Source organism: Nerophis lumbriciformis, linkage group LG23, assembly GCF_033978685.3.
Source record: "Nerophis lumbriciformis linkage group LG23, RoL_Nlum_v2.1, whole genome shotgun sequence".
Lineage (NCBI taxonomy): Eukaryota > Metazoa > Chordata > Actinopteri > Syngnathiformes > Syngnathidae > Nerophis > Nerophis lumbriciformis.
The window spans coordinates 36,434,012-36,446,367 of record NC_084570.2 but is presented as its reverse complement, the minus strand read 5'-3'; the positions used below and the strand labels follow the sequence as shown (position 1 = coordinate 36,446,367).

Here is a 12,356-nt window from a genome sequence, read left to right as displayed (position 1 = left end):
ATTATGAGATTGTTTCTTATTTGAGATTATTATAAGCATTATTCAAAAATGTGATAAACGTTAGAATGCTAATATATTTTGCTAGCTTTTTAAATAAATGTTTATGTTTACATCTAACAATCATGAATTGTGATACTTGGCGCCATCTTTGAAGTGTGCTATTGTCATTATTACTAACTGTATTATATAATATATATTACTATGTATTATTTTATAATGCATGGCTAATGATATGTAGCAAGATTATTTATTCAAATCTCAATCTCTTTTTTTTCATTCAAGAGGAAAGTCCTGACATAAATAAAAGAACTTGGTAAAACTCTTACACAAAATATGTTTATTGCAAGCTGCTGTTAGAAATCAGAGGTCAACAAACAAAATACTTTTTTTGCATTGACATGAGGTTTGTGGCTGCTGCCAGTAGGGGGCAGCAGAGCCTGACTTAGTAACAGCATTAAAATGAACACACAAAAAAAGGATAATAATAAATATTAAAGACATATTTGTCATATTTGTTTGGCCTGTTTGGTCATCACAAGCCAAATAGTCTCTTCTTGTCCTCGTTTTGGTGGACGACATGTTGTCCCGCAGCGCTCCTTTCAAAGCAAAAGCCCAGGACGGGCCAAGCGACGCGTCCTTCTTGGGGGCGTCATGGATGAAAGGTTCTTCTCTCTCGCCTCCATGTTGGGTAGCTGCACGCTAGGACCGGGAGCCATAGGCCGGCCCCTCTGGAGGAGACAAGAGAAGAACCCAATGACAGCAAATACACCACTCCACAGTTGTCTTATATATCTATGTCATCTATGTTGCTGCTTCTTGATCTTAGCGCTGCTTTCGATACCGTCGATCATAATATTTTATTAGAGCGTATCAAAACACGTATTGGTATGTCAGACTTAGCTTTGTCGTGGTTTAACTCTTATCTTACTGACAGGATGCAATGCGTCTCCCATAATAATGTGACCTCGGACTATGTTAAGGTAACGTGCGGAGTTCCTCAGGGTTCGGTTCTTGGCCCTGCACTCTTTAGTATTTACATGCTGCCGCTAGGCGACATCATACGCAAATACGGTGTTAGCTTTCATTGTTATGCTGATGACACCCAACTCTACATGCCCCTAAAGCTGACCAACACGCCGGATTGTAGTCAGCTGGAGGCGTGTCTTAATGAAATTAAACAATGGATGTCCGCTAACTTCTTGCAACTCAACGCCAAGAAAACGGAAATGCTGATTATCGGTCCTGATAAACACCGACATTTATTTAAAAATACCACCTTAACATTTGACAACCAAACAATTACACAAGGCGAATCAGTAAAGAATCTGGGTATTATCTTCGACCCAACTCTCTCCTTTGAATCACACATTAAGAGTGTTACTAAAACGGCCTTCTTTCATCTCCGTAATATCGCTAAAATTCGTTCTATTTTATCCACTAGCGACGCTGAGATCATTATTCATGCGTTCGTTACGTCTCGTCTCGACTACTGTAACGTATTATTTTCGGGTCTCCCTATGTCTAGCATTAAAAAATTACAGTTGGTACAAAATGCGGCTGCTAGACTTTTGACAAGAACAAGAAAGTTTGATCATATTACGCCTATACTGGCTCACCTGCACTGGCTTCCTGTGCACTTAAGAAGTGACTTTAAGGTTTTACTACTTACGTATAAAATACTACACGGTCTAGCTCCGTCCTATCTTGTCGATTGCATTGTACCATATGTCCCGGCAAGAAATCTGCGTTCAAAGAACTCCGGCTTATTAGTGATTCCCAGAGCCCAAAAAAAGTCTGCGGGCTATAGAGCGTTTTCTATTCGGGCTCCAGTACTATGGAATGCCCTCCCGGTAACAATTAGAGATGCTACCTCAGTAGAAGCATTTAAGTCCCATCTTAAAACTCATTTGTATACTCTAGCCTTTAAATAGCCCCCCTGTTAGACCAGTTGATCTGCCGTTTTTTTTCTTTTCTCCTCTGCTCCCCTTTTCCTTGAGGGGGGGGGGGCACAGGTCCGGTGGCCATGGATGAAGTGCTGGCTGTCCAGAGTCGGGACCCGGGGTGGACCGCTCGCCTGTGCATCGGCTGGGAACATCTCTGCGCTGCTGACCCGTCTCCGCTCGGGATGGTGTCCTGCTGGCCCCACTATGGACTGGACTCTTACTATTATGTTGGATCCACTATGGACTGGACTCTCACAATATTATGTCAGACCCACTCGACATCCATTGCTTTCGGTCTCCCCTAGAGGGGGGGGGTTACCCACATATGCGGTCCTCTCCAAGGTTTCTCATAGTCATTCACATCGACGTCCCACTGGGGTGAGTTTTTCCTTGCCCGTATGTGGGCTTTGTACCGAGGATGTCGTTGTGGCTTGTGCAGCCCTTTGAGACACTTGTGATTTAGGGCTATATAAATAAAGATTGATTGATGATTGATTGATATATATATATATATATATATAATATATATATATATATATATATTATTTATATATATATATATATATGTATATATAAAAAAAAAAATATATATATATATATAGATACATACACAACATTGATTTTGATTCATTATTATTTTTAGAGCAATGTCTGTTTAAAAAAAATCTAAATAAAACTATTGGGGATTTAAAATAGCCCCACTCATAAAAGTGTTAAAAAAAAGTCATACATGAATATATATACTGTATATATTTTTTTTTACTTTCAACACTTAAACATCAGATCTATCCGTCCATGATAAGTTTTTATTTTTTCATCATTTTTTCATCAAGAAAGGACAGGGAGAGTCGACATGGAGAAAATGAACTCTGTATGAAATATAAATGATTCCTACCTGAGGCAAATGGCGCCGTGCAGCACAGACCCTCGCCCCGCGCCCTCCCGTACACGGGCGACACGCACACCCTGGCCGAAGGGGGGAGGTCGTCGAGCCGCGTAGACAGGGAACTCGGTGGCAGGTAGGTGGAGGAGCGCCGGGCGGTGCCGGCTTGCCGCCCCTCCCACGTGAGCCAGTAACCCTTGAGACCGTCGGCGCCGCCTTTCCAGTCCGCCCGCACCGCGCCACCGTCCGCTGCGGTCAACTGCAGGTCAGACAGGGCGGGGGTCGCTGCAAAAGACAGGAGAACATGTTGACCCCATCACAGACTAGTCTCCATATTTTGCAGGGGCGTCAGGTCTGGCGGAAAATGTAATCTTTTTGGGGGTCCTGAATAAGAAATGTCTAAATTGGCTCTCTAGCGCCACCTTTAAAGTTGGAAAAAAATTACCCCCCCTACAAGTTTACGTATCGACACAAAAATCATGGGAGACGTCTATGGTGACAGGATTGAACACAAAACAATATGGGAATTAGCGAAGACAAATCCATCAATTAGCTGCACAGTTTTGCAAGTTGAAAGGTAGCGGCTTATAGTCCGAACTTTACGGTACTAACAGTCGTTTGATGTGTCGTTGTGACTAATCAGAAATGAGGGCTGTGCTGTGATCCAAAAGGGACACATGTCTCACCTTCCTTGGTGCAGACTTTGACCGACATGGCCCTCTCCTGGCCCGAGGCCAGGCGGGCGCCCACAGTGACCAGGTAGGTGCTGTCTGGCTGCAGGTTCTTCAGCAGCGTGGAGTTCTGCCGCTTGTCCACCGTCATGGTCTGCAGCTTCCCAGCGGGCAGGGCGGAGTACTCAACCGAGTAACTGGTGACCACCTCCGGCTGAAGAGGACCCCAACTCACCCGGACGCTCGTCGGCCCCGGCTCGGAGACCCTGACCACGGCTGGACTCTGCACCTCTGGTGGGAGACCAAAGGTAGTTGGAAGGGGAAGATAATCTTTGAGTCTGAAGGAGTGAAGGAGCCGACCTGCGTGAGTGGTGAAGGTGACAGACAGCGTGTTGAAAGACTGTCGGTTGGACTCCGGTGTCATGGTGGCCGTGTACGTGGTGTCGGCCTTCAGGTCGGTCAGCCGGACGGTGTCGGAATCCGACGACTGCACCAGTCTCTGGTACCGACCTCCGCCCGTGCTCGGACTGGTCCCGGGCCCGCCTCCCAAGCCTCCCGTCCCGCCTGTCGGATGCGGGCCGAAGCGGATCTCGTAGTGGCCCGGCAAACCGGAGAGAACGGGTCGCCACTGGAGGGTGGCAGCGTTGGAGGAGACGTCCCGGACCTGGATGCGCTCAGCACGGATGATCTCTGTGGGAGACACAATGGAAGACTACATGTGGGATTCTGTGGTACTACCACTGGCTCCATCTAGTGGAAAATACTGTGTGTGATGTTACATTAAATATACGCGCATGCCTTGTTTTTAATGAATACTTAGTACTACTACACTACTGTACTTTAATGTTGTCATTAGGGTGGTAGTTAAAGAATACTTAGGTCTACTACACTACTGCATTTTAATGTTGTCATTATGGTGGTACTTAATGAATACTTAGGTCTACTACACTACTGTATTTAATATTGTCATTATGGTGGTAATTAATGAATACTTAGGTCTACTACACTACTGTATTTAATGTTGTCATCATGGTGGTACTTAATGAATACTTAGGTCTACTACACTACTGTATTTTAATGTTGTCATTATGGTGGTACTTGGAAGTGTTTTCTGAGGTGTACTACACTACTGTATTTAATGTTGTCATTATGGTGGTACTTAATGAATACTTATGTCTACTACACTACTGTATTTAATGTTGTCATTATGGTAGTACTTAATGAATACTTAGGTTTACTACACTACTGTATTTTAATGTTGTCATGATGGTGGTACTTGATGAATACTTAGGTCTACCCCACTACTGTATTTTAATGTTGTCATTATGGTGGCACTTAATGAATACTTAGGTCTACTCCACTACTGTATTTTAATGTTGTCATTATGGTGGTACTTAATGAATACTTAGGTCTACTCCACTACTGTATTTTAATGTTGTCATTATGGTGGTACTTAATGAATACTTAGGTCTACTACACTACTGTATTTTAATGTTGTCATTATGGTGGTACTTGATGAATACTTAGGTCTACTACACTACTGTATTTTAATGTTGTCATTATGGTGGTACTTGATGAATACTTAGGTCTACTACACTACTGTATTTTAATGTTGTCATGATGGTGGTACTTAATGAATACTTAGGTCTACTCCACTACTGTATTTTAATGTTGTCATTATGGTGGTACTTGGAAGTGTTTTCTGAGGTGATACTTGTTGAAGAAACTGTACTACATACATTCATACCAGGAAAATGGGGGTGTGAATCTTTTGGGCGCCTAAAGATTTGATTCTCGATTCCGACCGATCCTCACAATGTATTATTTAGAATAATATTTATATTGAAGCTTTTTCAAAACTGCGCAAGCTAGCTCTCCAATCAGCTAAACAGACTCAATAACTCCACGGTGATGTTTTGGTGAATTTTCTGAGGAATTTGTGAAAGTGAAACCATACAAAAAGAATGTGATTGTAAGTTAATTATACTAATACAGACACTTGTAAACGTATTAGCATATTAGTTAATGCTAACGACGCTAGATTGATTAAATTATGAGAGCACGTACAAATATACATGAAAGCACTCCTACAGACATCACACATGGGACGCTTTAGTGAGTAAGAATTGTTTTAGTTATATTGTAAAACTTAAAAACGTTGCTTGGAGCGGCGAATGAAGAATCCATACGAGTAGGAACGCTATGAACGGCTAGAAAACTGAACGGCATTCCGGTAAAAAAAAATTCAAAAAAGCACTATGGGTAAATGGAAGAAGCCTGCAGCACCTGCAGTGAGCGAACTCGTCCAAAAGATGGCGCCATAGCACAAAAAAAAACACCCATACAGTGTTTTTGCCTGTTGTTTTATTTTTGTAATACTATTTTGATTATAAAGGTCTGCAAACATTTTTTTATAAACTTGCCTCTCCGTTTTGTAAGCCGCAGGGTTCAAAGTGTAGGACAAAAAGTAGCGGGTTGTCGTCTGGAATTGACAGGAAAACATTGAGAAAATATTTCGTAGCGTTACCTATCTTATCTTTTATATTTCTTCCTTCTAGGGCACTGCCCAGATGAGGTCAATCTTCTAAAGACAGACCAGGGGACGCAGACCAGACCGAGAGCTAAAAGAGAGACGAGCTCGGCTTTCCAAACGCATTCATGACCTCTTCTGCAACAAGACCTAGAAATAGTCTATGCAGCCGACCATCGACAAGACCTGCAGAGGTGTGGATTTAAATTTCAGGCAAGGCAGCACCACTTTAGGCTGCATTGCTGAGGAGCCCCCTGTGGCCACCTACTCTGCTTGCTCTATATATAAGAAACATGGCCGCCATGACGGTCACCTGATCTGCTTGCTCTATACATAAGGAACATGGGTGCCATGTGTCTGCAGGAGCACGCAGGACCAGCAGCACTGCCCTGTCCAAGGGGTATGAACAGGGGACGGAGTCTGGACCACCATGGTCGTGTCTCGTCGGCAAGCTGGGACCGAGGCTTGGACAATGGCATTTAGTGGGTCATTGATTCACTTTCCAATCGCCATTCTTGTTCATTCCCATTGAAAAAAGAAATATGTTCATAAAATATTGATAATTTAAAATAGAACTAATTTAATCTCCATGCAAAAAAATTATTATCATTATTATACCAAATAATAGGGGTGTAAATTTTTTTTATATTAAATTAAATTGCAATTCTTATTTGTAATGATTAATTTTTTTTTAATTCATTAAAAAAAAAAATATATATATACACATATATATATATATATATATATACATACATATATTCATATATACATATATATATATATATACATAAATACACATATATACATATACATTTATACACATATACATAAATACACATACTGTATATACATATATGCACATACTGTATATACACATATATTTACATATATATACACAAACGTTCAACAATTGTGTGTATTTTTTGAACACGTTCAACAATTGTGTGTACTTTTTGAACACGTTCAACAATTGTGTGTACTTTTTGAACACATTCAACAATTGTGTGCACTTTTTGAACACGTTCAACAATTGTGTGCACTTTTTGTCATGTCTGTGTAATCATGTTTTGTTTAGTTATAGGACTCTTTAGTTTCTGTCTTTTCACTCCCTTGTCTTGTCACCATAGTTACCCATTAGTTTCACCTGTCATGTCACGCACCTGTTTTGAGTCACGCACCTGTTGTTAATCATGTCTGTGTTATTTAAGCTTTTCATTTTCTGTTGTTCGTCCTGGAGTCATAGCCTTTCTCACCCTGCTATCCCCGCGTTTTCAAGCCCTGTTCACGGTCCCATGCCACAGTAAGTGTTTTTATTTCGTGTTCAGTTTCTGCCTTTGTGCAAGTTTTGTTTTCATTCGCCAAGTTTTTTTTACCTCCGCCAAAGTGCGCGCTTTTCGTTTATTCTTTTTTTGATAAATAAATCATGTACCCACCTTCAAGCCATGTCCGATCCAAATTCTCTTGCATCTTGGGAAAACAAAAACTCCACAGTCCAAGTCCTGACATTATGACTCCAGCTAATCGCTTTCCCGCAAGGAATTTGGGCGAAGAAGGAAATTGGGAGTCTTTAGGAGCCATGGCGGAGCGAGACCTGATGTGGGGGCCAAATGGGAAGCTTATTCCCATTAGCTCCATTTGGTCCGAGGATGGCGCTGCTTCACCGCAATCCCGGAAGCGCCGCTCCAGACCGAGGACGTCAGGGAAGGCGAGCAGACCGCACGCAGCGCTCCCGCAGGCTCCTCCCACTCCGGGCGGAAGTAGGCTGCTGCCAGCTCCGCAGCTCCAAGATGACGTCAAAGACCAGGATTTTTTTTTTCTGAATTCTTTTTCTTTTGATTCTCCGATCCCCAGGACTCAAGCCACACCCAAGTCACACAAACATTTTTTTTCACCCACAAAATCACAGGTAGAAAATAGACATTTTGGACAATTTAAAGAGGACGTTTCTGCCTCCCCCCGCCCACCCCTAGAGAGAGTTCCAGACCGCAGAGAGCGCGTCTGGTATCCGCCCCTTGAGGGGGGGGGCTGGGGTCGGGAGCTGTGTAGGTGGGGTGGCTCTGCATCACCATGTCAAGCCACAGCCTCCAGCACGGCCGCCACCACCAGTCTTCCGACCTGTCAAGCCACAGCCTCCAGCACGACCGCCCTCACCAGTCTTCCGACCCGTCAAGCCACAGCCTCCAGCACGACCGCCCTCACCAGTCTTCCGACCTGCCAAGCCGCAACCCCAAGCTAGGCCACCTCCACCTGCTCCAAGGCTAGCTCCACGGCTAGCACCTGTAGCTGCTCCAAGGCTAGCACCACGGCTAGCTGCTCCAAGGCTAGCACCTGTCGCCGCTCCAAGGCTAGCACCTGTCGCCGCTCTAAGGCTAGCACCTGTCGCCGCTCCAAGGCTAGCACCTGTCGCCGCTCCAAGGCTAGCACCTGTCGCCGCACCAAGGCTAGCACCTGTCGCCGCACCAAGGCTAGCACCTGTCGCCGCACCAAGGCTAGCACCAGACCCTCCACGCCAAGACCAAGACCCTCCACGCCAAGACCAAGACCCTCCACGTCAAGTCCAAGACCAAGACCCACCACGCCAAGTCCAAGACCAAGACCCTCCACGCCAAGTCCAAGACCAAGACCCTCCACGCCAAGTCCAAGACCAAGACCCTCCACGCCAAGTCCAAGACCAAGACCCTCCACGCCAAGACCAAGACCAAGACCCTCCACGCCAAGACCAAGACCAAGACCCTCCACGCCAAGACCAAGACCAAGACCCTCCACGCCAAGACCAAGACCCTCCACGCCAAGACCAAGACCAAGACCCGCCACGCCAAGACCAAGACCCGCCACGCCAAGACCAAGACCAAGACCCGCCACGCCAAGACCAAGACCCGCCACGCCAAGACCAAGACCCGCCACGCCGAGCTTCGCCGCCTGACGCGCCACGCCGAGCTTCGCCGCCTGCATCATCTGCTGCTTCCACGCCTGCCACGATGACGACGCGCCTCTCTCCTCGTCGGCCACGGATATGGCCGCTACCTGGTCGCCCGCCACGCCAAGTGCGCCCACCTCCCAGTTGGCCACAAATGTGGCCATTCCCTGGGCGCCCGCCTCGCCTGCTGCAGCGGCGTTCCACTCGCCGCCGCCACCTAACTCTTCCCCGGTGGACATCTGGTATCTGTCCTTAAGGGAGGGGCTCTGTCATGTCTGTGTAATCATGTTTTGTTTAGTTATAGGACTCTTTAGTTTCTGTCTTTTCACTCCCTTGTCTTGTCACCATAGTTACCCATTAGTTTCACCTGTCATGTCACGCACCTGTTTTGAGTCACGCACCTGTTGTTAATCATGTCTGTGTTATTTAAGCTTTTCATTTTCTGTTGTTCGTCCTGGAGTCATAGCCTTTCTCACCCTGCTATCCTCGCGTTTTCAAGCCCTGTTAACGGTCCCATGCCACAGTAAGTGTTTTTATTTCGTGTTCAGTTTCTGCCTTTGTGCAAGTTTTGTTTTCATTCGCCAAGTTTTTTTTACCTCCGCCAAAGTGCGCGCTTTTCGTTTATTCTTTTTTTGATAAATAAATCATGTACCCACCTTCAAGCCATGTCCGATCCAAATTCTCTTGCATCTTGGGAAAACAAAAACTCCACAGTCCAAGTCCTGACACTTTTTGAACACGTTCAACAATTGTGTGTACTTTTTGAACACGTTCAACAATTACGTGCACTTTTTGAACACGTTCAACAATTGTGTGTATTTTTTGAACACGTTCAACAATTGTGTGCACTTTTTGAACACGTTCAACAATTGTGTGTACTTTTTGAACACGTTCACCGATGGTGTGACCAATTTGGTGCCATGACTTTCACTTCGTCACATCCCTAGTTGTCCACTAGTCCTAAGACCTGATCTGCTGTATCAGACTCACCAACGATGATGTCCCGCAGATCCTCCAAGATAATGCTCATGTCCTCGATGTCCACAAAGTACAGGTGGTCCTCGGCGGGGGGCGACACCACCTCTCTCAGCACCTGGTAGTTACCGTGGCCAGTGGAGACCACCAACACGGTCACGCCCTCTTGCCTCAGCTCGGCCATGGGTCCGATCACGTCGCCCGGCTTCACCCCGTCCGTCAGCCACACCAGCACCCTGGGGAGCCCAGGCCGCGCTCCGCCCCCGGGTCCCTGCCTCAGCACCCGATCTTTGGCGATCCTCAGCGCCTCCACAGTGTTGGTGTCCCCCCTGAGGGGTTTGACGCCCCTCAGCGCCCCCTGGAGGCTGCCTTGGGCGCTATAGGCGTCAAAGCCGAACTCCAGGCGCGGCTGGGTGCCCACCTGGAGAAGCCCGATCCTCACCTGGTCCTCGCCCAGGGAAAAGGGCAGCACCAGCTGGGACAGGAAGTCCAGCATGCGGGAGTGCTCGTAGGACGACACGCTGCCGGAAGAATCCAGGAGGAAAAGGACGTCGCCCTCGCAGCAGTTGAGAACTGTGGATAAAAACACTTTTAATGCAGTTAGGAACTTTAAAATGCAAGTTAAAAACATTTTTATGTAAAGTTTCAAATAAAAGGTTTTTAGTTTTATTCAAAAGTGGTTAAATGCTCTTAATACTTGTATGACAGGAACATTAAAATGCAAGTTAAAACATTGTTATGTAAAGTTTTACTTAAAAGGTTTTTTAGTTTTAATTAAAAGTGGTTAACTGTTTTTCATACTTGTAGGACAGGAACATAAAAATGTAAGTAAAAAAAATGTATGTATAGTTTTATATAAAAGGTTTTCAGTTTTAATTAAAAGTGGTTAACTGCTCTTCATACTTGTATGACAGTTAGGAACCCTAAAATACAGTGTACTGTAAATAAAAGGTATATTGATGGCATTTTTGTTTTATTTTAGTTTTATTTAATAGTGATAAACCCTTTTTCATACTTGTATGACAGTTAGGAACGCTAAAATGTTAGTTAAATCATTGCGTGTACAGTAAATAAAAGGTTTATTAATGGCATTTTTACTTTATTTTAGTTTTATTGAATAGTGATAGACTATTTTTCATACTTGTATGACAGGTATGAACACTAAAATATTAGTTAAAACATTGCATGTACAGTAAATAAAAGGTATATTGATGGCATTTTTACTTTATTTTAGTTGTATTTCAAAGTGGTTAACTTCTCTTCATACTTGTATGACAGTAAGGAACCCTAAAATATCAGTTAAAACATTGCGTGTACAGTAAATAAAAGGTTTATTGATGGCATTTTTACTTTATTTTAGTTTTATTGAATAATGATAAACCATTTTTCACACTTGGTGACAGTTATGAACGCTAAAATATTAGTTAAAACATTGCGTGTACAGTAAATAAAAGGTTTATTGATGGCATTTTTACTTTGTTGTAGTTTTATTGAATGGTGGAAAACCCTTTTTCATACTTGTATGACAGTTTGGAACACTAAAATATTAGTTAAAACATTGCGTGTACAGTAAAGAAAAGGTACACTGATGGCATATTTACTTTATTTTAGTTTTATTGAATAGTGATAAACTATTGTTCATTCTTGTATGACAGTTAGGAACGCTAAAATATTAGTTAAATTATAGCGTGTACAGTAAATAAAAGGTATATTGATGGCATTTTTACTTTATTTGAGTTTCATTGAATGGTCCATCCATCCATCCATCTTCTTCCGCTTATCCGAGGTCGGGTCGCGGGGGCAGCAGCCTAAGCAGGGAAGCCCAGACTTCCCTCTCCCCAGCCACTTCGTCCAGCTCTTCCTGTGGGACCCCGAGGCGTTCCCAGGCCAGCCGGGAGACATAGTCTTCCCAACGTGTCCTGGGTCTTCCCCGCGGCCTCCTACCGGTCGGACGTGCCCTAAACACCTCCCTAGGGAGGCGTTCGGGTGGCATCCTGACCATATGCCCGAACCACCTCATCTGGCTCCTCTCGATGTGGAGGAGCAGCGGCTTTACTTTGAGCTCCTCCCGGATGGCAGAGCTTCTCACCCTATCTCTAAGGGAGAGCCCCGCCACCCGGCGGAGGAAACTCATTTCGGCCGCTTGTACCCGTGATCTTGTCCTTTCGGTCATAACCCAAAGCTCATGACCATAGGTGAGGATGGGAACGTAGATCGACCGGTAAATTGAGAGCTTTGCCTTCCGGCTCAGCTCCTTCTTCACCACAACGGACCGATACAGCGTCCGCATTACTGAAGACGCCGCACCGATCCGCCTGTCGATCTCACGATTCACTCTTCCCTCACTCGTGAACAAGACTCCGAGGTACTTGAACTCCTCCACTTGGGGCAAGATCTCCTCCCCAACCCGGAGATGGCACTCCACCCTTTTCCGGGC

General features: G+C 44.7%; 1 protein-coding gene across 2 annotated transcripts in view; it reads right to left on the bottom strand.

Moving 5' to 3' along the window:
* Nucleotides 1-322: 322 nt before the first annotated feature.
* Nucleotides 323-12,356, bottom strand: part of vwa1 (von Willebrand factor A domain containing 1) — a 36,523-nt gene continuing 24,489 nt past the window's right edge. The window contains exons 2-6 of one of the 2 annotated variants that reach the window (XM_061985398.2): nt 9,935-10,492; nt 3,858-4,187; nt 3,513-3,788; nt 2,839-3,111; nt 323-728 (exon numbers count right to left, since the gene is read on the bottom strand). In XM_061985398.2, coding sequence (XP_061841382.2) covers nt 700-728; nt 2,839-3,111; nt 3,513-3,788; nt 3,858-4,187; nt 9,935-10,492 — 1,466 coding nt within the window. In that variant the 3' untranslated portion in view covers nt 323-699. Of the gene's footprint in view, nt 729-2,838; nt 3,112-3,512; nt 4,188-9,934; nt 10,493-12,356 lie in introns of both variants that reach the window. The other variant, XM_061985397.2, reaches the window with a different exon arrangement.